We start from the raw sequence: 27487 nt of genomic DNA, 5'->3' as shown, positions 1-27487 counted from the left end.
TCTTTAATCTATATAATCAAGATGGCAATTTTGATAATGAGTTTCTTTCATTCCCCAATCACCCAATGAGTTGATGTAATCAGGCAAAATGAATGATCTAATGACTCATATATAATACTACTTTACAAAGCTGTAATAACCCTAAAGCTCCTAAGTCTTCTGAAGAAATAAAAATACCACCTGTCAAATGAAGTGATTTATACATTCTCTGGTATGTACAGTGTAAATCATTGTCTAACTCAGGTACAATATGCACTTTTGCATCCTAAGTTTTTAACTCTTTTTTGCTCTCTTCACATAGAGGAAGAAGGAATTTGCATTGTTCATCACTAGGCTTGTTTTTTTCTCCTTAAAATGTTCCCCAAAATATACAGCACCCATCTCATTGGTCAGATCTCAGGAGTAAAGACTGACTCCAACTCCTCTATTCCCCAAACCATATAACCTAGCCAATAACTTCTACATGTCCTCTGTAATGAATCTACCCTCATGAACAGATACATCATGAGAGACAAACCGAAACAGCTGCTCTCTCTGGTGATGACCAGGCACATCCGGAATATCTGCCCTTCCTCCACGTTCTCCATTTCCCAGTCTCACTGGTGGCTTTCTCAAGTACCTGCTTGGGGCTGCGTTTGACCCACAAGGGCCCTGATGGTAAGTCACGTTCCATCCTTCTCATTTCCATTCAATTTGTAAAAAGAGAAAAAGGATTCTCTCAAACTGTGGTTTACAGTACAAACCTTAAAGTTATAAAGATGTACATATAAACATAAATATAAAAAGAAATGCAAAGAATTAATTTGGTGCCAGTCTTTAGTCTTCAGTTTCATTCTAAGCATCTTCTTTTTCATATATTTCAAAATGTTAAATTGTGGGAAAATTAGTTATAACTGAATATTCATCATTTCTTTAAAGTGCACATAGGTAATTTTTTTATAGCCAACTCTTACCTGGCTTAACAGGGGTCTATTTAAATTAGAAATTGAGTCAGTCTATTCAACAATGTCTATTGAATACTCACTAATTAACAGGCCCTGGATATTTAGGAACAAATAGGGTACAGTTTCTGCCTTCAAGGAGTCCATAAGCTGTTGGGAGAGAATGAAGTACAATTACATATCATTTAAATCAGACTGAAGTAAGTACCACAGTACATATTTTTAAAAAGCTATGAAAACAGAAGTCGCAACTTGGGAATAACTGAAGATTTCAAAGAGTTGACTCGACAAAAAGAAAGTAATGCTTCAACTGAACCAAAATGATGAAAGTAGGTAGCAATAGATTCCTGGGGAAGAGCCAAGTCAGAACCAGGTGAGGACATATTGGGAGACCAGTCTGATCACGTCTGATCACAGAGAACTTACTTTGTGCCAAATACCATTAAAAGCACTTTATGTGTACTAGTTATTTGATCCTCACAACAACCCTATGAGGAATTTACTATCATTTCCATTTTATAAATGATAAAACCGAGATATAGAACAGTTGCATAAGCTGTTCATGGTTACACAGACACAGCTAAAAGTAGTGGAGTCAGGGTCTTGAAGTCCATAATAAAAGAAGACCAAATTTTCTACCTTTGATCACACTCACTACAAAAGCAGTTAACAGGTAAGCTGACTAGCCCCTTTCTCATTAATTTCTAGGCCATCCTTCAAGGTCTAGCTGAAATAATTCCATCTCCACAAAGCCTTCTTTGACCCTTCCCCTGCAATTAAACATAATTTCTGTCTCCTCTAACCTACATAATGCTTTATCTTTTTTAACCTTATGACAAGCCGTATTTTGTTTCTGACATTCGATTTTTTGTCATTCTTTTTTATTTTCTTTTAGTCTGACCCATTTTCTATTCTCCATAACTCCTAGAGCAGTGCCTGGCATATAATAATACTAACTAAATCCATGGAACACTTATTCTTTGCAAGGCATTATGCTAAGCATTTTGCAAGAATGATTTCACAAAATCCTTACAGCAACCCAATTCACAATAGCTATTTTTAGCCCATTCTGTGACAGATATAATACTAGATGCACCTTAAATTCAGTAAACAAGACAGATACGGTCCCTACAAGAAGCTTACAGTCTAGGGACATTGGTACTATTGGTGTCCCCAGGTATAGAGAAAAAATTGAGGCCCAAAGGATTTAAGTAATTTGTCAGAATCACACAGCAAAAAAAAGTGGCAAAGCCAGAATTTAAACCCAGTTCTCAACTTTTTGAGAGGAAATTAGCAAAAGTGTGTTGTATTTTATTACATAGGCAATACCTCAGAACTGCTAATCAAGTCATCTGCTAAGGAGCCTAGGTGAGTATTCGATGCCCCTGTGTCTCTTAAATTGGTCCCTCCTGAACACCAATGCTTTGTTGCATGCAGTGTTGGGTAGAGGAGGCACTAAATAGCGAGACCTTGGCTTACATCTCTCAAATATCTGAAAAGATTGGGGTGGGAAGGTAACTACACAATTCCTTGCTTAACCGTGGTTCAACTATTCTTAAAAGTTGTGTTCACTCACACAATTGTGTGAGCCCGTAATTTCTAGTGGACGGGCGAGGATTATCCTAAAAGCTACTAAGGCATCCCTCTGGCCCTGTGGGCCAGAAATACCTGCCTTCTGGCAGAAAGTCCGATCCTCCACAGCCAGCCGGCCACAGAGACTTCCTTCTCCAAAGGCCACCCTCGCAGCCGCACTGTGTGGCCTATCCTACCCATCTCCTCAAATAAAAATAGCGACATCCCAAAATATTGACCAGGCAGAAAGAGTTGCCCAGAGGCACGAGTCTTATTCCCACAATTTCTTATCCCAACAAGAGACAACCTGACTTCAGATCAAGTTCATTACGTTATACAGCGGAAATGACCTCCAAGACCCAGGACCCAGGCCCTGAGGCTCCTCCGACAGAGCGCACTGGGAGCCTGGGCTGCGAGTTACACACGCCACCAACCACCACCCGCCTCCGGCGCTCTCTTTCGCCCCGCTGCCCTCACGCTGAGGTCGCGGACAAGACGCAGGAAGCGTGTCCCGCGTAAGGCGTGCGCCCCGCCTCCCACCACCCGCCAAATACCTGCGCCCCCCCCGCCCCGCCCCCCCTCCGGCCTCCTGCTGCGCCGGCGCGGGGTGCTGTAGACAGCTCTCCCTCTCGGCTTGAGCGCTGGGCGCATGCGCCTTGACAGATGGGCTGGGTAAGGGCTCCCTTTGGAGGGTAGGGGTAGATGGAAATGGAAGGGGACAGCCGCTGGGTAGCGCGTTGGGGGCGGAGGCGGGGCGGCTGTTCGCTGGGGAGGTAGAAGCCCTGGCTCGGACCCAAAGCTGTAGCAGAGTCGCGGCATCCGGCTGACCCGCCGTTGTTTACACGTGTGTGCCCGCTTAGGTCTACATGGAGAACTGCTTGGCGGCCGCGGCGCTGAACGGGGTGGACCGGCGTTCCCTGCAGCGCTCGGCTAGGCTGGGTCAAGAAGTGCTGGAGCGGGCTAAGAGGAGGGCGGTGGACTGGCCTTCTCTGGAGTTTCCCAAAGGCAGCGTGGGGGTCATTTCCCAGGAGCGGCCCTACGGAGAAAGATGGCCCACAGCCGGCCCCGAGCGCCTTCTCCTAGGAGAGGTGAGGGCCACGGTGCTGGGGAACCAGACCATTCATTCACCTAGAGGTGGCCTGCTGGGTGCCAGGGCACGGACCACACGGAAGCACCCGAGGGATCCTGCCCTTGGCGGTGGAAGCTGTGAAGTGTCAAGAAAATGAACGGAAAAGCTCTTTGAAAACTCGTGACTTTTACAGATCATTATTGGGTAGCTCTAGGATACTGTTAGTGCTCGGCCTTGGTTGGTTACTTAAAAAAAAAATTCTTATATGCAACCATATGAGATTAGAGGAAAACCTGTAAACCATTCTTTGCCCTGGGTAAATTGCATGACAATTTACTCCTTTTAGAGTTGGAGTTCTTTCCTAGTAAAATCTTTCTCACCGACTTAAACTTTCAGAGACTTTCGAAAAGTAAAATGGAAACTATTCCCCAAATGACTTAATTCTCCAGTAGGGAGTACCAGATCTCACCTGTGACTTGCCATTTATTCAAATAGAGAGAAGAAAGACGCCCAACCCTCAGTGCTTCCTTCAGAACAATGGCTGAATTCATGGACTATACTTCAAGTCAGTGTGGGGTAAGTTGGTGTAAGCTGAAGCCAGGCCTGGATCTGCTTGGTGATGGATCACAAAGTGGACCTTTGTGGACTTTAGGGAGAATCTGGAGACTGCCATTTCACCCTGCCCTCTCTTCATGTGTCAGTTGTAATCACTTAAGAATTTAAACCAGGTGATAAATCCAAGCTATTGGTAGAATTCAACAATATTTATTGGATGCCTAATTCTGTAGATATTATTGAGGATAAAGCAGTGAACAAGTCAGAAAAGGTCTCTGCCCTCATCTGCTGAATTCCAAAACAATCAAGTCCAAATATTTGGAGTTTTTTAAACTTTGAACTGATGAGTTAAAAAAAAATTCATTAGGATCACTCTAAACTGGGACGGAGCCTCTCTGTTTTCAAAATGTGTTGAAACAAAATCCGTACATTAGAATTTAACCTCTGTTTCAAGTCCCTGGTAAGGTAGGTTTTAGGTATGTCCCTATGGGTTCGTATTGCCTGATGGCTGCACAGGTGGTTCTGTGGAACAGGAGCAGCCCCCAAGGAGTCAGACCCGAGGTCTGCCACATACTGGCTGTAACACCTTAGGGCAGTTCGTCTCTGTGGAAGAGATGAAGATCTCTGAAATCCTTTCCAGCCTTTACAGTCTGTTTCTTTAGTTTCCACTGAGAGATGAACATCAGAAAATTATCATAAACTACAGCATGAAGATTTATGATTACCACATTTGGTACCATTCATTGAAATGGGTGAGCAAAGGTTTTAAAGACCCTCTTCTCAAAATTATGCTAAGGTCATCTTTAAGTACATCGAGGGAATGTTGAAGGCAGGCCAGCCAAAATTCATGGAGGGCATTCTTTATGGTCTAAGAATTACAACAGACTCTGGGTCTCTTCCAGCCTTAACTGTTTATGATTCTTACATGGGTGTAAGCATGCTGGTCTATAAGGGAAAAGGAAGAGAATGCCTTGTTTCTGTCTTTTTAGTTTCACATAGTAAGACTTCAAAAACTCTCTAATCTTTCTACAACTTTCATAGAATCCCTATGGCTCCAAGAACAAGATTCCAACCAATGAGATGTAGTTCAGAGAATACTTTTATGTTCTTACTCTGTTAAGGGGTTTTAGAAAAATTCATAACTTGGGCTCTACTGTGAAGTGATCAACTTAAAAGGAATAATATTTGTCTTTGGTTTGAGGTTTAGCAAATTGGTGTTCTTCATTTTGGTTTTCAGTTCAGGTCTCTGTTATGGAATGGAGCCTCAGAACCCCTTGTCTTTCTGAGATAAAATTAAAAACAGTATTATAAGTTTGTCGTCACAATTTTCAAGGAGCCCCTAAGATACATCATCGGGTCCATGTCTTGAAGTGCTTTCTCTAGCTTCTCATTCTTTTGGTCTCCTACCTTAAATACTGTCCCTACACTGCATTCAAATTCAACAGGCTGGTAAATGTCCTCATCATTAGTCATAATCAGGGACAAATCTAAGGTTAACTTCGAGGGGCAGGAAGCAGACAAGAAAAATATAACGGCTTTCTGATTTGGATTATTGTCCTTAAACTGGAGACGTCTTCCTTCCCCTCCCCTCTTCCACAGGGTAGAGCGGCTGCATAGCTCTTGGGTTTATGTTACATTTCCTGTTATATTTCCAAATCTCAAAGGAGATACACCCCTTTCTTCCCTTTTCCTTGTCTGAGACTTAGACAATTAATGTAGAACTGTTGTGCACCAGAACTTGTCATGGAGAGAAGATGAAAAGGCATGTGTATTTGACAAGGGAGAGCAGTCAGGAAAACTACTTCACCCAGCAAAGAGCATGGGTTAAATGCTCCTACCCAGCTTTAGTTGGCCAGAGCCGTTGCCCTACAGAGGCAGCAGATGGCAGCAAAGTAATGCCAAATGCACCTTCCTTCTCCGCAGCCAGTTTACAGGGGCTCAGATGGTGTTAAATGACTTCGCAGGCCTGTCAAGCAGGCAGGTGATTTACCTTTGCTCTTTTGCCTCCCTTCTTAGCCCTATTTTGCCTAAGTAACAGAGTTTTTTGAAAATTTAACCAGACTGTTTAATCACATCTTTCACATTACTTCTCTAGAAATATTATTCATCTGCGCCAGAGGAAGGAGGGGCAGTCCACGTCTTTCGATATCACAGAAAGAAGTCGCAACTGCACTCGTGCTCGGACCTAGGGAGTGGTCAGGTACACGTCCTCAACTGTGCTGTGCTGTGTGCCAAGCCTCCCAAGATGGGAGGCCCTCTGTCGGGAGCTCCTGTTGGAGCTGCATCATTGGATGCCCACGGGACTCAGCATTCCACTGCTCCACGGAAATGTATCAACCCCAGTCTCAGAAAGCTTACAGCAGTGAACATGAAATAGGGCCTTGTCTAAAATATAATATCGATGCCACTGTAGGATCTTCCCTTGAACTTGCAGTCCTGGCCGTGGGATTCTTGGGCAGGCTGAAAGAAAAGAGCTTCGAATATCCTCTTCTACTTTAGGGATAGGAAAGAGATTTTTTTTTTCATAATCACATATTTTATTCTAAAGTAGTGATATGTATCATGTCTTAGGTAATTTTTTAAAAGTGCAAGAAGGAGGTCTCTTAGCAAAATACTTTTCCTAAAGATAATAACACAAGCCTCTCACTACAAACTTACCTGTTTTTTTGGTAAAGACAAAGATTCTACTTGTTGAACTGATCCGACAGAAATCCTTTGTTGCCAAGGAGAGCAGGTGTTTCTATTTTTGTTTTTAAACTCCCCTAGTTGTACTAAAACATAGCCAACTTAAACCCAGAGTCTAATCCTCAGGTTGGAGTTGTGACTTCTCTGGCCTGTGGGTTTGGGGAAGGGAAGCGTGGCCACAGGGATGAGAGTGAGGACTGAATGCACAGGGGAAGCCCCCTTTGTTCCCTGGGCTATAAGGAGCAGCACCAGAGCCTGAACCCTGGCTTCTCTTTTCTGGCCTGACGCCAAAGGGGTTATTTGTAGGCCAAGGTCATTCCTATCCCTCCCATTCTTCCCTGTAAAATGCAAGCTGGTGCCTCTCAGGGCAGTGTATCATTCTGCCCGTTCCCCTCTGGTACCCACACTCCTGAGACAAGCACTGAAGACACTTCTGTTTTCGGAGAGCCCATTAAGTGTCTGTCACTTCTACACTTTAAATCTTCTCTCCAATCTCATACCCCCATGTGATAGACTAGGAAAGCAAGGCTTAGAGAAATGAATCCCTCTCAGTAAATAGCAGACATAAGATTCAAATTCAGGTTTATCCGACTCCAAAGCCCATGAAGGTTAAAAGTAATCATGGTGGACATGACTAAAAATATCTCACAGAACTCACCAAAAGCCTTAATAATTTAGGTGGCAACTTAGAAAAAATTGACAGAACAATTGCTAGTTCCTAATGAAGTAGGAGAAAGTTTCTCTTTGTAATCCAGAAGTGAGAACTTGGGCACAAAACCGTGTTTCTGCTTGTTTCTTCAGAGTAAAACAACATCCCTTGGCTTTGGAGGCAGCTGTCAAGCCCCCGGGTGCATCCCAGAGGCATCCCTGCCCGTGAGTACAGAGCTCCCAGTGTCCCACACAGGCTTCACCACCACTGCAGAGTTGTGAGCCAGCTGCCTGGTTATTTTACGGTTCGTGGTGCTGGATCTGCAGTGTCTGCACGTTGGGGTGTTTTTAGCCTTGTGGAGCATGCGCAATGTTGTGGGTCAGTGTAAAATTCTGTTTTCTCCGTATCCTTCCTTCACTTGGAGCTTTAGCGATGCTCTGCGTCTGAACTCATAGTTGTGGTTGGAAAGAATGTGAAGTATTCCCGTCTCAGTTCCTACGGCTCAGTTGGGCTGGCGCTGGGTCCTGCTGGAATTTCACCATCTGTTCAGGCAGCAGGAGGGGCCTGACCCTTGTGCTTGCAAAGTGAATACCGTTGCTGACATTCGGAAACTTACACATTTGGTGAGATCGGGTTCCAAAACATGTGAAGGGATTTGTTCCCATTTTCCACTAATGTTTCTCTGTAAAAAGCATATGGGGGTAAGTTTCTCTTTAGGATCAAGTACTCTTTAGTTTATAAACTCAGGAAATCTTTTGGAACTCAGAAGGGTTGGAATCCTGAGGAAAGGAACTCCAGCATGTTGCTATAATTTGCTCTTTTTTTTGGATACAATATGCTACCCGAGATTCAGAATATATTGGGTTCACCAAAAAGTCTGTTTACTGCTTTCAGTAAAATAAAAGACACATTTTTCATTTTCACCAATAACTTTACTGATGTGGATATTTTGAGTATGTCGGCTGTCTCCTGCATGGTATAACACTGATTGTTCTCAATTCGATCGCTATCAACTTCAGCTGGTCCACCCGACTGTGGAGTATCATCCAGCGAGAAATCTCCAGGATGGAACTTCACAAACCACTTTTGACAGTTTTGATCAGTCACAGTACCTTCTCCATAAACTACACAATTTTTTTTTGGCATTTCAGTTGCATTTTTACCTTTCTTGAAATAATAAAACATAATATGCCAAAAATGTTCCTTATTTTCTTCTATCTTCAATATGAAATGGCTACATAAAAATTCACCAATTTTTATGTATTTTTTTAAATGCACACTGATATGACAGCTGTCACAATACAATCTAACAAAATTGTTTGGAATAAAGTTAAAAGACACCTAAGTGCTGCTAGAGCCAGCTTATGCAAAAACCCAGACTTTTTGGTGGACCCACTAAGTAGCAACTAAGACTACTGCCCTTCTAGTACAAATGTGAGTGGTTAGGCTCGGGTGCCTGCCGCGCTGGCTGGGTTTTGGTAATGCCAGCCTTCCCGAGAGCCCCGTGTTGGGAGCGCACATGCCAGCCTTATCCCGTATGTGATGTCCTTTTATTCAGACAGATGAAGCATCACTGCCTTTTTGAAATTCGGATACAGCTGTATTTTCTGAACCTACTTTTGTTTATTTATATAGCTGATGACTAGTAAATACTTGTGCCATTCACATCAGTTCAATGATGCCACACCTCTGATTTTGCAGTAACTGGAGTATAACATGGAAGTGTATAACATAAGCAGTTTGAGGGGAAAAATGGCTTCAGATCTATCAGGTGGAGGGGGAGGACATTTCTTAAAAGTACAAGTATTATCATTCATCTTCCTAGTAGAATTTGCTGGCCAATGCTTTTGTCCCCTGCCCAGAAGTGGTGGTGGAAATGACAGCTTCTCCTTTTGGGCACTGAGTAAGCATGAGTGGTATCCCATCTGTGGAATAAGAGCCTTGGCGTTAAATGACAGGCTCCTTCCTGTTTTGCAACTTTGCTCTTTTGCCATCTAAACTAAGATGCCCTCCTCTGCTTGCACACCTGCCGTGACCCGTGTCCCCACCGTGTGTGAAGTCCGTGCTCAGCTCAGCTCTACACATCAGTCTTCCCACTTCCTCCAGTGTCCCGTGTTTTGCACTGTCGGAGACCCAGTCCGCCGAGGGAGGGCTTTTGCCAGCCGGCCAGCCTGCTGCATGACAAAATGGAATCTACTCATAGAATTCACAGCTTTAGGAGAAATATTTCATCATCCCAATAATGAATTTAGCAAAGCATACTGAAAAAGAATGGTTCTCATAATTCCAAGGTGCCTCTGCATTGCTGCTACTCTGTGCTAAGAAGTGCCACTGTCTGCTTTTGATCCCAAAACAGTGGACTTAGCCTTTCCCTCTTTCTAATTCTTATCTTTCTACTCTAGCTAGAGTGTTCCTTTTATGATCCTTCATGTTCCTGTAATACTTGGGTATTTACAGTGCTCTCACATTGAGGGGTAGGTATTACCACAGTCTTAGAACTAAGGAAACACGCATAAGAAGACACTGAGACTTACCTAAGGGATAGTCCTATCATGTGGCTGAGACTTGAAAGCAGGGCCTCCATTTCCCACATTAATGCTTCACTCCATCCGGCCTCCGGCACACAGAGGTAGCCTGGTAGGGATGCCCTGGGCATTGGGATATAAAAACCTCTAAACTGCTAATATTTGCTTTCCTTCCAGGCTGACAACATCTCTAAGGACCTGTACATAGAAGTGTATCCAGGGACCTATTCTGTCACTGTGGGTGCGAATGATCTAACCAAGACTCAAGTGGTGGCAGTCGGTTCAGGACAAAGTGTGGACTTGGTTTTCCCCATATGATGTTGACCATCATGTTACCTTTTTTTTTAAGTAGTGAGGAGAATAAAGCCACCACGTGATTCTCGTAACATTTACACATCCATCTGCTTTGGGGGCCGACCATAAAGGGTCAGCCTTACAGGGAACTGGAGCTTGTCTCTTTCAGGGCCTATTTTTTTAAAGTGTAGAAGTCCTCTTACTCTGTTTTCCTTGAAAGTAATAATGGCTATCTGAATAGTTTTTACTGTTTGCTTTCCAAGTAAAGGTTAATCATGATAATAAAAAGGAGACTCAATTTGAAAATAAAGAGAATACCTTTTTATTGGTATTAGGAGCAACAAAATGTCATACGTACAACTGTAGGCTTTATGAAAACACGGCAGAGAGGCTGTGGATGCAGATGCCCCAAGCAGGCCGACCACGTCCTGTGACTTGTGTGGAGTAGCATCCTCCAAGATGGCCCCACTGGGCAGGCAGCCCTGGCCAGGGCCGCCAGCACGCCGGTGCCTCTCACCACAGTGCCTTCCTGCCGCCCCTCTGCAGGGAAGTCTTAGTGGGGCGAAGGTGCTGCTGCTTATTCAGCTAGCCTCCATGGCCTGCACGCTACCTCCTTCCACTGGAGGCTTTGCCAGCCACTCTGTAACTCTTCCTCAGGAATTTACTGTCTGTAGCTTCCTATAAGGGGAAAAAAGCCCTCAGAGTTGTAGACTGACTGTAATTTTAAGGATCAAAAGGCACTGATTTTAAAAAGTCATCGGTGAGTCCTTCGCATTGAAGCTACCTCACCAATAGTGTGATTGCTGCACCTCTCATTTGAGTTGCCTAGTTATTCATCTCGTTTTGAACATGACAAGTCTTCCCTCAGGGGAAAAACGCCAGCACTTTATATAATGAATATGAAGTTTTAAGTAGCACTGTTTTAGCAGTCCTGATGAGAATCAGACTCCCACAGACACAGGGCCTAGTAAAGCAGATCCGTGCAAATAGAGGGTCATTTAACTGGGGGCCCTTGCTCCCCTAAGAAGCTTATGATGACCTTTGTGGGTTCTGTAAGCTGTTTGAAATTATGTGCAAAATTGTGGGTATGTGAATTTTTCTGGAAAGAAGAGATGGGTTTTATTTTCAAAGAGGGTGTGACCCCAAAAGGTTGAAGAACCATAGGAGGAGTCCTTAAGCCCCCTCCCAAGGGATTCAGAAGGAAAAACGAAGCAGTTAACAAAATAGTCATGGCAACGTAAAGTGCAGTATAGGAAATATAGTCAATGATGTTGTAATTGTGTGTGGTGCCAGGTGGATGAAGGAATTATCAGGGGATTACTTTGTAAATTATGTAATTGCCTAACAGCTATGCTGTACATCTGAAACTAAAATAATGTTCAACCTCAACTGTCATTGAAAAAATAAAAATTAAAAAAGTCCCTTCCAAGCCATGCTGCTTCACCTGGGTCCTCGGGGCACTTAATCTGAGCAGCTCTGGCCTCTCGGACTCGCCGCAGCCGCGCCCTGACTCCGTGCTCTGCTTGCAGCTTTCTCGGGCAGGATCTCCAGTGGCTTCGTGTTGGCTACTTCCAGGACCAGCTCCTTGGCATTCCCCATGACTACAGTCTGTTCTCTCTGTTGTTTGTTGCCCTTCATGTCCTGGGTGTCACAACATCTTTTTCCTAACCCTAAGATTCAGTGGGGTATGTTGACTATGCCACCATTTTGATGGGATGGGCCTTGATGGCCTTAAGTACAACTATGCCAAGGGTCACAGCGTCTCTTCACTAGCACCGTTCTCTCTTTCTAAAGCAATAAATCATGCTCATCACTTCTGCCTATTATGCTTTTGAGAAAGGTGGTATCTGGTCATGAGATTTGGAATTGGGTAGAAGTTAGCAGGCATGTCTTTCAAACCAGCCGTTAGAGAGAGCAAAGGTAACCCACTGCCACCAGTTAAAGGAGCTCAGAACCATGCTGATCACAAAGAAGAGATCGTAAGCTGATAGAAAAACAAGTTTTCACAGGTTGAATGAGGCCACAAAGGGGGGGGCATGACTTCCTGAGGAATAGGGCAATATATAAAAAGGAAGAAATACTTTAAAGGAAATCTGTCACCTCCCTGACTTTTAAAACTACAGATTGAATCCTGTTTCAGCCCTAAGCAAGGGAGGAGAACAACATGGCTGCTGGTAGCCAACAGTCTGGCCTCTCCCAGCCCTGGCTGCTGTAGCTCAGTGGATTGAGCGTGGGCTGCAAACTAAAGGGTCACTAATTCGATTCCCAGTCAGGGCACATGCCTCAGTTGCAGGCCAGGTCCCCAGTAGGGGCCATGTGAGAGGCAATCACACACTGATATTTCTCTCCCTCTTTCTCCCTTTCCCTCTCTCTTAAAAAAAAAAGTCTGGCCTCTCCAGGGTTGCTGTCTTAGGATCAGATGGTAACCTCACTGCCTGTATGTCAAAGTAACAAAAAGGGTGGAGGGTGGAGGGTAGAGGAACCCATACGAGAGGGTTATTAAGAGGCAGAGCCTGAGACTGACTGTTGAGCATCAGTACGGAGCATCAGTACGGATGGCTACCAGGCACAGCTAGAGGACGCAGAACACGTTTCCCTTAAAGAATACAAAAACCTGGGGGGGCGGGGGCGGGGGCCCGGGGGGAAGCCCTGGGGTTTGGCATTGTGTCATCATCACTAGTCTGTTGTGGTGTATAGCAGCCCACCTGTGGCAATGGCCAGGAATGGCCCCTCCCTCCACACCCCATCTCAGGCATATTCTCCATCTGGGCCGGGACTGGGCAGAAGACAGGCCCACCGATTTTCCCAGTTCAGCTCCAGCAACTACCTTCACCTGGAGCAACAACTGATCCAGCACCTGGAGAACAGCTGGGCCAAGTGCCCAAAGATACTATATTTCTCTTTATGTAGCCAATTATTATCACCTATTTGGGGAAGTAAACCTTTGCAGCGGATTTGTTTAAATACGGTGATGGGGAGAGAGACTGAGGTAGGATAAGGTGGGTAGGCAGTGGGGGGGAATAAAAGCAGTGTGTGCTCTGTGCCCGGGACGGCTCCGGTTTGGCGCCGTCTGACCATCATCTAGAAGATGGCACATCCGACCCCCTGGACCCCGCTGGCGCCTGGCTCCCCTCCGTGAGGTGGGGCCTGGGGCTGCCCAGCTGCTCCCCACAGACTCCTCTGAGGGTACAGCTGTTCTTTCTCCCCACTGTGCTGAAGCAGGAGGCCATAGACGCTATGGAGAATTTAGCGTGAGAACTCTAGATCTGGGCACCATTTTCTCTTTATTAGCACCTGTTGGGAGGGCACATCTAGTAGAAAAAGCTGATTCTAAGTAGCTTTGCCGAGGCCTCCCAATGTTTCCCTCTGTGAGATTGGAGTGACCCATTTCCCAGAAGCACAGGGACCTTCCCCCAGCCTTTGAACAGGGAGGGCAAAAGTAGAGAAATAGTTTATTCTTGTATTATTATTATCATGTTATTTGTATTACAACTGTACACCTACTTTTGCCCACCCCTATTTCTAATATATTTCCTCTCAGTTAGGGGAAGAAGAGCTCAGCTGATCATGGCTAGATTCTTGTCCTTTTACTATTTTCCTCCCAGAGGTGGGGGAGAGATCCCACGCCTTTGAAAGCCAAGGAAGGCCTGGCGCCCTCTGATAAAACACATCAGCAGTGACATCAACCCACCCCTGCCTGCCCCAAAGTCCAGGGGTCCAGTGGAGATGACCAAGAAAGTTTCTCATTGTAGAAACAATCTCTCAACCATCTGGAACTGAGGACTAATAAAAAGTCTGTCCTGGGGCAAGACTGAAATCCTCGTGAGCTAGAAGGTCTTTCTGGCTGAGCCACTGTCCTGGAAATAGGGTGATGGCTTCAATCTGGGACCCACGTGGGTCCCAGTGCGGGTGGTACCTGGAGATCCTTGAGCTTTTAGCAGTGATATTCGTTAACCCTCAGAGCATCCCTGCCTCAGATGGAATGTTCACTTAGTTCACTGAATGTTAAAATGATGACCCTAGGACCCCAAGAATCTCGTCTAGGACCGGGCTTATCCCCCACCATATAGCTCGGCCGGCTGACAGGCTTCTGCTCTCCTGAGGCCCCTTTGGGACTTTTGACAGGGTGGGCATGAGGCGCATCAGTGACCTACTGCTCCTAAACCTGTGAGGGCATATCACACAGCTCTTAGCCCATGATACAGAAGTTTGGGGATGGCCCCGCCCCATGTGCCTCAGTGGGTTGGGCATCACTCTGCAAGGTGAAAGGTTGCTGGTTTGATTCCCGGTCACGGCACATGTCTGGGTTGTGGGTTCGGTTTCATTTGAAGTGTATGAGAGGCAACTGATTGATGTTTCCCTCCCCCTCTTTCTCTCTCTTTCCCTCTCTCTAAAAATAAATTAATTTTTTAAAAGAAGAACTTTGGGGATGGCTGCAGATTGCAAAGAATGACACCGCCTTCCTCTGAGCTGTAAGAACGAGCAGCATGGTGCAGGGCCCTGCTTCTGACTTAGTACGGGCCCCCTCTAGAGAGTAGGGCCTGACCACTGGTGTTTGAAAAATCGCTTCTGGGCTTCTTGGGGCACTGAAGACTAATCAGCCCCTGGAGGGTTTAAGGTGCTTCATCCAGAGGAAAATCAAGGCCTCCAAGAACAAAAAGGGTGAGGGGGGCAGGTATTATAAAAACAAAGGAGAGCAGCAGTACCTCCAGGAGAGACTAGTGAAGAAAGGATAGCTGTTAAGGAGAGAGGCGAACCTTTGCAAGAAGATCACCCCATCCTTTCTTGCTGGGCTTTACTGCTTAAATGGAAACCTACCATTTATTTCCCTCTTATCACAGACTCTGCTTATTATTTCCACTCCCAGGTTAGTGGTCACGTGGCTCAGATTCCCAAGAGACATAAGGGAAGAAAGGGGGCAAAGGCCTCAGCCCCGCCTTAGAAGAAGGTATACCTGGCTTCCCAGGCTGTGGCTCCGGCCCGTTTCTCCTCCAGTACCTCCACTCGGGCTGGGAGGGGCCACCCGGCCTCCTCGGAGTCTTCTCCACAGGGACAGGGTCTGTGTTGGCCGGGACAGGGTCTGTACTGTCCACCATCGGCCTCTGGGGGGCGCCCATCTCCAGATCCTTCTCCACATCCTCTTCAGAGGGGGAGGAGGACACAGCTATGGGAGCTGGCACTGCTACTTCCTCCTCTTTAGGAGCCTCCAGGGGCAAAAGCTGTGCTGTGGGCTTCAGCTCTGCCTCTGGATGTTCTCTGGCTATGACCCCCGAGGCCCTGGTTAGAGGCCACCAGGTAGGTCCAGCCAAAGGGCAACCAAGGCAGCCCTGGCACAGCAGCTGGCAGCAGGTGTGGGGGTGGCAGGGAGGGCACAGGAATGGGGGGCCAAGTGGAAACCCGTAGGTAACACATCCAGTGCCCGGCCCCAGCAGGGAGCAGCAGGGCACCCTGAGGAGGGCACTGGGGTGCTCCCTGGTCAAAGGCCGGCACAGCTTCTCCACAGCCTTCTTCCAGACAGCGGGGGGCACCCACCTGACCCCACCTAGAGGCACCGTAGCTGTCTTGCCATTCCAGAAGTGAACAGTAATTTCTTCTTTCCATGCTAGATAACAGAAAATGGCAACATTTTGTTACAACTACCTCTTCTATGTTCTGAGATAAGGGTTCTCCTCTCCCCAAAAGCAGCCCTTCTACTCTGCTGCCTCCGCACACGGACTTCTCCCAGAGAGCCTGCAGGAACACCCCCTCACCTCCAGTGCACCTGCACAACTCCCTGCCTTGGTTCTGATGTCAAAACCAAAGTTCCTCCTCAGGTGGCAGCTGGAAGGAGGAACCTCCTTCTGTCATTCTCCTAACTATGGTGATGCCGACTGGTCGGCCCTGTTGAAGGGGACTGTCCCAGTCTCTGGACAATGTGGTGGGGGACAGGTCACACTGGATGAGTACCGGTGTGACCCCAGGATAACCCACCACAGCATAGGCTGGCTAACCAACATAGACATAATAGTTTTAGGCTATTTCACCCTGATGAAAAGTATTTTTTAATCTCAACGATATGATTTGTAGATTTGTTGCCACACCCCGGGTTAAACTGCAAGTGAGGGGGTAAGGGTGGTGTTTTTTAATGCCTCTAAGACCCCTAAGCTGTAGAGACCCCTTTGCTCTCTCCTCTGGCCTGATCACCAGCCTGGTTCCTTCTGGGAACCGGTAGGTCAGAGCAGCTGGCCTTACCTCTCTGGGGATCTCTCGCCTCCAAGCCCAAGACAGTGGCGGGGCCATAACGCTGTCTGTCTGGCTCCCAGGGGGCCAGCACTTTGTCCCCAGGTTGCAGTGAGTGTTCCATGGATGGCAAGAACTGAACGACATCTTCTCCTAAGACCACGCTCTGCCGCTGGGCTGGCAGCTCTGGGCTTGTGACAAGCGGAGCCTCAAATTCCACAAGCAGGGCCCCCTGCCTCTCCAGCTGTGGGGAAGAAAACACTCAGAATAAGGTCTGGGGGAGGAAGCGCCATGGGGAGCATCACGGCTCCCTGCAGCCATGCCCTGGAACCAGGCCCGGGGCTTCCTCACAAACATGAGGGCCAGAGAAGGGAGGGGCAAGCACTGCTTAAAGACCACGGTAGCAGAGACAGGCAGCGGGTGGTGAGGGTATTCTCCACCTCTTCTTGCCAGGATAACTCTTGTTCACCCCGTCCGGCCCTTCCTTCCCATTCTCGTCCTTTTCTTGTTTCCTCTCCTCCTGTTCCTGTTTTTGTCCTGCAAACCCTGGGTCCTCTGGCTCTTTCCCCAGTGCACTCCCCCGGCTGCTAGCATGTCCAAGAAGTGCAGCGTCCCTGTGTCCAGGACCAGCCAGTGACGGTGTCTTCACCCGCAGGCCCACGAGGGCAAGGAGTGGCTGGGGTGCTAGGGCAGCGCTCAGCCCTGCATCACGCCAGTGAGGAAAGAGCGGGAGAAGTGCTAAAGTTAAAGTATGAGCTTTTTTGAGAGCTCTGTATGATTTTGAAAAGAAATAAATTCTAGTTAACAAATCACTAGACAGAACCTCTCTATTTGAGGGAAACTCTGCTAATATTTCATTTGAATTCATGTATTAGCTACTTGAAAATGACAAAATGACTTTTAATTGGAGATTGTATCACTTGTGTGTTTTTTCAGAACTCACACTAGTGTTTCTTCCATGACCCCCATTCCCACAGTCTCCCTCCATAAAGAAGAGAAAAGTCCCGAAGCGAGCAGCCACCGAAGTCAAAGCCGGGCCTAGCTCCTGAGTGCAGGTTTAGGTTCCGGTGCTTCTGCGTGTGCAGGTGCACAGGCGTGCACACAGGCACACGTGTTTGCTCCTGCTACCCTTAGGCTGTTGCCCAAGAATTCCACACATTGAATTTTACCCAACAAAGTACTTTTACAATAAATTTCTGTTGCTGTTTAAGCCATTCTGTTCGCACCACTTTCTTACACAACCCTTGCACGCTAATGCACTCCCTGACACCGCCTTTCCACTTGCACGGCCCAGCCAGGGAAGGGCTGTGCTTCTCCAAGAAACTGAACTTCTGGGCACACACCGCTGAGGAATGTCGGGGACGACAGGGCCACCAGAGGAGGGAGCGGGGAGACAGCTGTGGGCAGTGAGGGACTTGCCTCTGGAGCGGTCTTTATCTGAGCCCGGTAATAGAAGCCATCTGGTTCCTTTCTTGCCAGGACCCACGTGCCAGCAGCATCTCCCACTCTTCCCAGCCAACAGGGCCCCTGCCCGGCTGGCTCAGCCACGTGGAGATATGGTTGATAAGACACACATCTGGGAAAAAGCAAACAGAATTAGGAAGTAGAGAAGACCTAGCCCTAAAAACATCAAGAAACACGTTTCACAGATAGATTTGAGCAGCAAGAGGCATGTGTGTGACACACAAAGCTATATGGAACAGAAATCCACGTACAAAGTGCCCATCTATGACTCCCAGTGCGGTAAACTGTGGGATGGGGCAGAAGGAGAGGACGGAGGAGGGAACCATTGTTTGAGGACTGGAAACTGTTTCAAGGTCATCAAAATGTGATTAGCTTTGACGTATTCAGGTTAATTAATGCCGGTTCTGAGATTAGATAGCAGCCCAGAGAAGAATAGCGCAAAGGTGAATCCTAAGTGGGTGTGTGGGATTCCAGGAGGAGGTGTGGAGGCTCGGATGGAGATGCCACAGCAGCAAGCGTGTGAGAATGCCTGGCGCTGTAGGGTCAGAGGGAGGAGGAAGGTCGTGTGTAGGGGAGGCACCGAGGAGCTGGACAGAGGCTGTGGGGACAGAGACAAGAAGCTGGTTCTGGGAATTTTGTGGACACAGCCGAGCCAGGGAGGGAGAGAATGTTGAGTCAGAGCTTGGGTTTCTGAAGAAGCTGTTTACTTCCGTGGGCAAGCCAGGCTATAGGATTGCTTTCCTCTGGTTTTGAATGAGATGACCCACCTAGGAGAATCAAGAAATGGAGCTGGCTACTAAGGGTTTGAGTGGCCATGTCAGTAAGCTGGGCAAACTGAATGGAGGGGCAGTCCCTGGGACTTACACGGCCAGTATGTGCTTACAGGCTGAGGGGTCTTTCCCCTTGAGTAGGTGCACCTTAGACAGCTGACTGAGGATCTGGTTTCCGAAGAGCCAGGAGGACGGAGGGATGCGGAGGGAACCCAGGGAGGGGCCTGGAGATCTCACCTTGGCTCTGGATTGCGGAAACCCCAATTTCTCACATAGTGCCAGATCAAGTCCCACGGTTGATGCTAAAACGATCCAGAAACCGGGGAGGCCTGACTGCCTTCTCTCACACAACCCGACTCTGATACGTGCCACTCTGCTATATGGTGGGACAAGAGCCAGGCAGCCCTTGAGGTCCCTGGGAGCACAGTTTAGGTTGGGGGCATGTAATACCTTAAGCAAATCATAGCCCACACAGTAAGAAACACTTTTGGCCTTCCCAGGAAGCAAGTTCTCTCCCTCACAGTACGCTGTGCAGAACCAAAGGACACAGAAGAAAAAGGGAGATGACCACCACCTTCCTCTAGAGGGGTGGGGCCCAGTACCTGGTGAGAGGGCTGTGCCAGGTGAGCCAGGATGCTTGGGGGCCAAAGGGGCAGGTGAAGGCGAAGTCCCAGGGAGGAGCAGTGCTGGCCCAGGCGGGGACCTCCAGGGTTGTGGCCACGCTGCAGTATTTGGGCAAAGGCATCCCAGGCTCTGCGGAGGATTCCATGGGCTTCGAAGAGACCGCCTGAGAATAAGCACCACCATTATCTGAGTTGTATGCAGCCCAGCAGAGGGTACCGGGCTTGGAGGAGGCTCAGCTCTGCAGTCAGCAGTCAGCGGTCAGTGGCCTCTCTGGGGCCCCACTCACTCCCACAGATGCTCAGAGTGTCCTCTAAACCACCTGCCCTGGGCACCTCAGTTCAGAACAGGGTGGAAAGAGCAGGAGCTGTGATTGAAGAGAAATCTGCTTTAAATTCTTCACAGCCTGGGAGCTGCATGCTCTCTTCACCTCTGCACTTCAGTTACACGCAGTCAGGAGGTAATATATGGAAAGCACCTGGCACAGAAGTAGCTCAGTATATACCTTAGTTTTCTCCTCCTTCCTTTTCTCCCCAGTTGTAGGATTCCTGAAGGTAGGGGAGGGTAAGACCATACTTCCCTTCACAAATCCTAACCCTGGTGGTGAAATGACCCCTAGCCCAAGCCACAGACGTCCTCCTAACCCAGTCATCTACAGGACCAACTCAGGCCCAGACCCAGGCCCAGCTGAGATCCCAGGGCTATGGCCTCCACAGACCTGTTCAGAGGCAACAGCTGTGACCCAGGGCCCAAGAGCACACTCTGCTGCCCCAGCCCCCAAGAGCCCTGTCAGGGTCTGCCCCTGCCCAAGTCCACAGGTCTGAACCCAAAGGCACTTACCCACAGCCCCAACCTCCTCCACCTCGGCCTCAGCCCTTTTGACAGTTGGGGCTCAGAGCCTGAGCCCAACTGACTCCTGGTTGCCAAGCAGGTTGCCATGGCTGTGCGCCAGAAGGAACACTGTGGGCTGAGTGTACTGAGCATGTGCAGGGGCTGACAGGGGGCCTTGGGAGGCATGGGCTGGGTGAGGGGCAAGGGGTTATTCTCCATCTGTAAAGAGGGAGATATTCGAGAGAAAGGTCATGGTAGCTTCAATTCCCAAAAGCTCAGGCTTCCTCACTGCTGGAAGACCCAGTCATGGCGGGAAGCCCTCACAGATCCCAAGGGAGCCCTCACAGATCCCAAGGGAGCCCTAGACTCAGAACTATAGATATGCCTCCACCCTGAGCAAGCAGGGGGCTGGGGGGTGTGGATCCACTGGCTGGACTAGGGACTCTAACATAGAATTTGTTGGTAGTTTAAAACAAAATAACCCAAGGCGTGGGCATATTTGTTTGTAACAGACAGGACTCTGCCTAGAAGCAGAGGTGTGGTGACCACTTCGGTGGTGGGGTGGACAGTGGGGACCAAAGGAACAGAAGTCTAGTTTCTGCCCTCATTTGAATGCCCACAGGAGAAGCTGGTTTTGAAGCATCTGACAGTCATTGGGCACCAGTGGTGAGCCAGGCGGGGCTCAGTGGAAGCGAAATAGCAACACTGTTTGCTATTTGTAGGTGTATTTGTAGGTGTCTCTCCCATGTTTAGTCCCCTGTACCACCAGTGCCTGTTTCTATTTGAGGATCCACGTGGTCAGGAGAGGTTGATGGTACCCCCAGACCCACAGGTGGAACATACATCAGTCAGCACCTTGCAGTCCCCTGGCTGCAGGGATCAGCTGGGACATGGACCCAAGGCACTCCAGACTTCCGCTGGGAACCCCAGGCTGCAGACTCTCTCTCTCCTCCTATCCGTAATAAGGAGGTATGTGGCTCTGGGAGCTTCTGCCAGCCTTTTGGGGACACTGAAACTACTCCCAGAGAAGGATTCAGAGGATAGACCTACAGAACACAGGTTCCTGGTGACAGTGTTGAGCCCTGTGAAGGCTGCCCTACTGCAAGATGCTTCAGTTATGTGAGCCTTTATCGATGACACCGATCTGGACCAGATTTTCTCTTACACCCCAAAGCTTCCTACCTGACGACCGCTCTCCTGCCTAAGGGCTGCACAATGATGAAGTCAGAGTCCAAGAAAAACCAGTGAAGTCTCTGGCAGTTAGAGGAGGATTCCTGAATAAGACAGGTAGGATTTCAATAGTAGAGGGGAAAAGGAGAACATTTCAGTTTAAGCAGGAAGCAAGAGCTAGGAGAGACGGATACATTTGCAAGACTACACTTCTTTTGGGGGGGGAACGTGTTTCACAGGAAAATCAAGGTGTGGATACTTGAGAAAGGGCCAAATTGGTGGGAGTTTTGAAAACCAAGCAGATACATGTAAACAAGGTGGTAGTCAAAGGCAGTCTTCATGGGGTTTGAGCCACAAAAGGGCGTGAAATGCTTTAGGAACCTCAGCATGAGGATGGAGTCAGTTGAGAACAGAGCCTGGGAGACCCGGGAGGAAGCTGTTAACAGTTCAGACGTGTGATGATAGGACTGGAAAATGGCAACCCAGATACCCACTGGCAACACCTACCTGACTAGAGGCTCTTTGCCAGGTGCTATGGGTGCAGGATGAGTAAGACTGGTCCCTATTTTCAAGGAGCTTCCAGTCTCCTGAAGAATACAGAGTGTTGTGCAAACACAGCATGCAAAGATACCAGGATAGAAACCGCACGAAAATATATATACAAAATGAAAAAGCAAGCAACAGCCAGAGTGAGAAGGCTTCACCAAGAAATGACAGTGGAGATGAGTGTGACAGTGTATTGGAAGTGCTCTCTGAGCCTGGGGAGAGATGGGACCTGGGAGTTAAGGGGGAAGGAAATTCAGACATTTTGAAGGCAGACTCCAAGACCCTCCCAGTGGTGAAGGCAGCTGCGCATTTTCTGGCTGAGAAAGCCTAGAGAATGATGATGCTAAAGACAAAACAAGAGAAGGACAAGAATAATAGAGGTTATAGATACTTATGTACCAGGCGCTGTTAATATGTTAATCCTCATAATAAACATACAGGGTAGTTACTATTCTCATTATTCTCATCTGTGGATGAAGAACTGTGCCGTGGAGAGAAAGCAGCAGAGCCATAGTTTACACGGAGGCAGTCTCATTCCGGAGCTTGACCTCTTCACCGTGCACTAAGGTGCCTAAGGAAGCCTTCTGTATGCAGGAAAAAATAACTGAAATAATTTCAAATGATGACAAGGTTTTGTTGACTACTTTTGTCTCAGCTCTGAGACACTTGCCCACCATGACATGGGTAAGGTATAGATTTATTGTCAACCTCAAATAAAAAACACTAAAATTTGACAAATCAAGGGAGGTTCATTGTGTTTGCTTTGCACGCGGTGCCTGCAAAGTGCATTTTACAAGCATTCAGTAATCACTAGCCACACAATACTTCTGTGAGACTTTCTCACAACAGAGACTCTGGGGAAGGGTGTGAGAAGGGCAAGCGGAGAGGTACAGAGGATCCTGGGAGTCCCGTTCCTCTCAAGTGCTGGAAAGCAATCGCCAAAGCTTGAGAATCATCTTCTCGGTCTGCAGAAGGTGATGTCTGAAATCCAGGTAATAAATATGCACCATAGGTTGGCATCTGAGCTACTATCTGCCCGCACAGAAATTACATTTAGGAAAAACTACTGCATGATGCTCTACGAGCCCCCATTTTGTGACATTATTTGCTTCTCTTTGGAAACACTGAGTCAAATGATTCTAAAAATGGGGTCAGTGTGGCGGCTGCTAGTTGCTATTATGGTGGGACCTTTCCCAGGGTTATTGGGGGTCTCAGCCTTATCGGGGCACAGAAGAGACTGCAGGTAGTTAATGTACTTGATTGCAGCTCTGAGGGTTTCCACTTTGCTGAGTCGTTTCTCCAAGTACTCCTCTGGCAGATGGTGTCGGAGCTGGGCGTAGCCTTCGTTGACACATTTCACCCGCTGCCTTTCCCGTTCGTTCCTTTTCCGGATGAAGGCAGGCCCGTAGGCGTACTCACACCTCCTGTAACTCGCATAGGGCATTGGGAAGGAGAAGGGGCAGGCTTCGCTGTAATTTTCCACCATCAGGGAATCACTGGGAAAGGGCAGCAACGACAGGTCTTCAGCATAAGGGGATGGCACCGGGGCTTCCGGGTACAAGTGGAAAGTGACCACGGGGTCCAGATAGAAGGACCGGGTCAGAGGCAAGTGGGCAGAGTCAGAGAGGACAGGCAGTTTTTCCGGCAGATTACAGTAGCTCCTATTGTCCATCATTTCCTCGTTCGCCTGGAAACACAACCGAGTGTATTAATTGGGATAAACTAATAAATGGGGAGAGGATATCGACTTTCTCAGAGATCAATGTTTTAAAGACTCTTCTGCCTTGATGTGTAGCTTCTGAGCTCAGACTAAAAGGGGTTACAACATTCTGTGGGTAGTAAGAGAGAGGATGTTTGATGGTACACAGAAGCAGTGTTAAATAACACTGACTCACCTTGTGAGAAAGTTGTTGCCTTTCAATTCTCTCTCCGTCCCAAGGATTACAAAGATGCAGCTTTTCGTCTGCTGGGTGTGCCCTGTGCCCCGCCAGAGTGCTCTCTAACCCTCCTCGGATGGAAGCCTTCAACAAGCAATACTATCTAGCTAGAATTTAATAATACTTTACTCTGAATTCCTTTTTATTGTGAATTATACTGATTTCACATTTATAGTACGATTCAAAGTTTATTTTAAAAAATAAAACCTACCTGAGTGAAAAATATGAACTGAAGGAAAATGGAAAGTCAGTAACGGTATAGTGGAACTCGGATAATAGTGGCTGTGAAGGTGTGTGCGAATGACCGTCTGGGAAACACTGCAAGGCCACGGTGCTCGAACACGCATGAGAGGAACTACAGACTTAGTGCCCCTGCGTCCTCGCAGGCACAGCCTTCTTAAATAATGCCTAACGTTCCAGAGGCAGGTCTGAAAACAAAAACGGGAAAGGAATCATTCACTCTTAAAAGTTCACCGGGTCTTTTAAATGAAAAACTCTCCTATCACATTTAAAACATAGATTTACATATTTTTACTTGCATAGAACTTAAAGAATATGGAGTGGAGTGTATCTGTGTTTAAGTTTTGTTCTTTTAAAAATGGACCGGAAGGATGCAGTATCACCCCGAGGTCCCACGCTGCCACCTTCCCTCAACCTGACTAGGCCTGCACTCATCTGGTTCCTTAAACCGCCATTGCCTTGCCTTTAACTGTAACAACGCAGCTGCAGCAGGTTTTCCAGGGACACGGCCATTTACCCAGCTAACTGGGTGCCAGGGTAACGTTGTAAGAAAAGAGCGTTTTCCTTCAGTGATGGCACCCCGAGTTTCCATGTGGTCTTTGCCCCTCCTCAGCTGTGTGGCCTTAGACAAGTTTCGTAATCTCTCTGGGCTTCAGTTTTTTCCAATGACCAACCGAGTTGCTGACTGTTCTGCAGAGAGACTGTGAGGACTGAAGGAAATAAAAATATACACAATGTGCTAGGCACTGGCTCTTCCCCTTTTCCTTTATTAACGGAAGAATACTTGTGCAGCACTCCTTTCTAGATGGCACCTTACAGAAAACCTGGCTTATGTTTTCCCTAACACTGGAAAACCAAACACTGATATACCCCAAAGCATACTGGTTGAGAGATGAAGAGCATACCTAAAATGGAAAAAGGAAAGCAATATGAAATCTAACTGGGCCTCCAGAAAAAGAAGGAAATAGGGCTTTTTGCTAATTTCTCAGGGGTGTGATTTTTCAACACCTTTAGGAGAGGTTGTTCTCTGTGCTTGGCATATGTAAAAAAAACTTACCCACCCCCCCAAAAAAAAATCCCTAATGCTCACGAGCAGGGTTAGATGGCACTGTCACTGGTGCCTCCACCTGAGCAGAGCCGAAACTCTGCAGGCCGCAGCACGCGGTGTGGAGAGCAGCCTCTGAGCACCAGAACTCTCGTGCAGTCAAGTGCATTGCAGCTTTTGTGGAAAAGCCTATATCTTAACTCACATGGAAAGACAAGTGACGACGGAAACAGAAAGGGCGGTGGGAAGAGTTAGAAGTCATGGGGAAACAAGCCGGAAAAAAGTAAATGCCGGGAAAAACTGTTCCTTATTGGGGGAGTGGGGAGTCAGGGGTGGGATGAGATAAGTGCCATAGGTCCAGTGAAAAAAATCAAAACAAAGGAACAGGAAGTGAAAGATTCCAAATTACTGACCAACTGGCCTGAAATAAAAACAAAAATCTCTGAAGACAAAAAACTAGACAAGATTGTGTCCCCCCCCCCAAAAAAAAACTGCTGAGAAAAGAGTTAGGAAACCCCCAAGCCAGAGATTCTAGAGGGCGGAAACAGAACATGTGTGGAGCCTATGTCCCTACACATCTGAGAACGGCAGTCCTCACGGCTGCCCATGGCTGACAAGCCAGAAGCGACACAACAGGACACCAACAGGTAAGACAGGAGTCATCAAAGCCAATTTTGCACAAAAATTCTTTGGGTATGGTTTTATTTTTGACAGAACATTTCAATACTGTCTTAAACACTGACTCAGATGAAATCTGAATAAGGCGTATTTGCCCCAGTAATTAAAAGTTTCTAGGCTTTAACAAGTCTTTGCATTATTCTTAGAAAAAGAGCCCGGTGTCTCGGAGACACGCTGATGAGGAGCTGTTTCTGTTGAGCATTTCCAAAAAAGTTCACTAATCACTGTAGTAGCAGCGATCATCTTTTATTCAAATAAAAAAATTTAACCACAACAGGGTGACAGAATGAAAAGTGCAGTAATGAAGAAGATCAAGGCAGGAAGTCCAGTGGAAGCTGGGTACGTTTGCAGAAGCTGAGTACAAATTTTATAAAAGAAAGCCACACAGATGACGAGTGCTGGGGTCTGGCAGTTCCCCGACCCATGCATGGCTAAGAGACACACCTGTCTTGGAAAAGTCTCAGGTTTCGGTCCTAGAGCTCTTCTGGGAAATACATGAGGTCTTAATGATAAAACTCTGAAGAGATTTTGGATGCTCTACTGAGCGTAAAAGAGTCAACTTCCAGAGACACTGAATATATCTAGCATGTAAAAAACAAAGCTGCAACTACACATATAGCTGAATTTTAGAATGTTAGGGATGGAAGGAACCTTAGAAATCCACTTATCCTGTCCCCCATAGATTGAAACTTGGTTAAAGTTGCAGAGCCAGTTGCAGAGTGGGGGTCAGAACCTAGGTCTCCTGACTTCCAAACCAAAACCTTCTCCACTGCTCTAGATGATTCAGCCACCAGCAAAATCTGAATCTAACATACAGGCATAATGGATAGTTTAAGATAATGAAATAACCAGACAGCTGACACAATTCATCATTTACCAGTTGTGCCTAGGAATCTTCCTAGAAATCATATTCTTACTCTCCCCATGGGCCACCCTGGGGAAGAGTCTCTTACCTGAGTTTTATCACCGAGATGCTGTATTTTGGATTCAGTCCGACTTAACCTGATTTATAACAATATGCAAAGAAGCTGACAGTTAAACAGAACTGCTCAGTTCTGGTTTAGCTGTTTTTTCTACACCACATGTAGATATGACAACACAGAACAAAAACTAAGTGGAAAGTTTTGCTTACAAAACTGGACTCTTGTAACAAATTCGTTTGGAAAAAGAATGTTCCCCATTCATCTGGGTTATATGATTTTTTAATCAAAATTATTCATGAAAAATGTCTTTAAGTAATAATTTCATAATGTGCCAATATTGGTCAATATTCTTTTAAATAGTAATTAAGACCATAACCAGAAAGGTCAATATGAACCTATAGTTTATTAAAATACCTATTAAATTTTTTCCCTTTTAAATAGACTGTACTTTTGTCCAAGCAATTTTAGATGCACGGCAAAATTGAGCAGAAAATACAAAGAGTTCCCATACAGCTCCTGCCCCCAAACACATACCCCTCCCCACTACCAACATCCCACCCCAAATACACTTGTGACAACTGATGAAACCGCACTGACAGGCCATTATCACCCCAAGCCCAGGGTTTACATAGGCTCACTCAGCTTGCATAGGGTCGCACATTCTGAGTTTCGACAAAACTGTAATATGTATCAACACTGCAGAACCGCACAGAACAGTTTCACTGCTTTAAAAGGCCCCTGTGCTGCACCGAC

At 47.0% G+C, this 27487-nt stretch overlaps 3 protein-coding genes across 8 annotated transcripts; 1 reads left to right on the top strand and 2 right to left on the bottom strand.

Annotated features, from left to right (window-relative positions):
* The first annotated feature begins 3093 nt into the window (after positions 1–3093).
* AKIP1 (A-kinase interacting protein 1) lies at positions 3094–10968 on the top strand. 2 transcript variants are annotated; one of them, XM_037050122.1, is made up of 6 exons: positions 3094–3185; positions 3374–3601; positions 4078–4158; positions 6233–6337; positions 7624–7695; positions 10174–10968. In XM_037050122.1, exons 1-6 carry the CDS (start codon positions 3177–3179, stop codon positions 10312–10314), a joined length of 636 nt encoding a protein of 211 aa, XP_036906017.1. In that variant the 5' UTR covers positions 3094–3176; the 3' UTR covers positions 10315–10968. The 2 variants fall into 2 exon arrangements, with proteins under 2 accessions (XP_036906017.1, XP_036906019.1); XM_037050124.1 differs by lacking the exon at positions 7624–7695.
* CUNH11orf16 (chromosome unknown C11orf16 homolog) lies at positions 10882–22196 on the bottom strand. 3 transcript variants are annotated; one of them, XM_037050119.1, is made up of 6 exons: positions 21873–22177; positions 19346–19530; positions 17929–18085; positions 16522–16753; positions 15245–15892; positions 10882–10968 (listed from the first exon to the last, which is right to left on the bottom strand). In XM_037050119.1, exons 1-6 carry the CDS (start codon positions 22170–22172, stop codon positions 10952–10954), a joined length of 1539 nt encoding a protein of 512 aa, XP_036906014.1. In that variant the 5' UTR covers positions 22173–22177; the 3' UTR covers positions 10882–10951. The 3 variants fall into 3 exon arrangements, with proteins under 3 accessions (XP_036906014.1, XP_036906015.1, XP_036906016.1); XM_037050120.1 differs by lacking the exon at positions 21873–22177 and adding an exon at positions 20205–20386; XM_037050121.1 differs by lacking the exon at positions 10882–10968 and adding an exon at positions 11538–11954 and having other exon boundaries at positions 21873–22196.
* Positions 22197–22567: 371 nt separating this feature from the next.
* On the bottom strand, positions 22568–26782 carry ASCL3 (achaete-scute family bHLH transcription factor 3). Of its 3 annotated transcripts, XM_037050116.1 has the most exons (3): positions 24060–26727; positions 23807–23955; positions 22568–23598 (listed from the first exon to the last, which is right to left on the bottom strand). In XM_037050116.1, exon 3 carries the CDS (start codon positions 23584–23586, stop codon positions 23041–23043), a length of 546 nt encoding a protein of 181 aa, XP_036906011.1. In that variant the 5' UTR covers positions 23587–23598; positions 23807–23955; positions 24060–26727; the 3' UTR covers positions 22568–23040. The 3 variants fall into 3 exon arrangements, with proteins under 3 accessions (XP_036906011.1, XP_036906013.1, XP_036906012.1); XM_037050118.1 differs by lacking the exons at positions 23807–23955; positions 24060–26727 and adding an exon at positions 26765–26782; XM_037050117.1 differs by lacking the exon at positions 23807–23955.
* Between the last annotated feature and the right edge of the window lie 705 nt (positions 26783–27487).

This window comes from Sturnira hondurensis, unplaced genomic scaffold, assembly GCF_014824575.4.
Source record: "Sturnira hondurensis isolate 20B ecotype Veracruz unplaced genomic scaffold, ASM1482457v3 Scaffold0006505, whole genome shotgun sequence".
NCBI classification, from domain to species: Eukaryota; Metazoa; Chordata; class Mammalia; order Chiroptera; family Phyllostomidae; genus Sturnira; species Sturnira hondurensis.
Note: the sequence above shows the minus strand (reverse complement) of the source record. Positions and strands in the feature narration are given on the sequence as shown.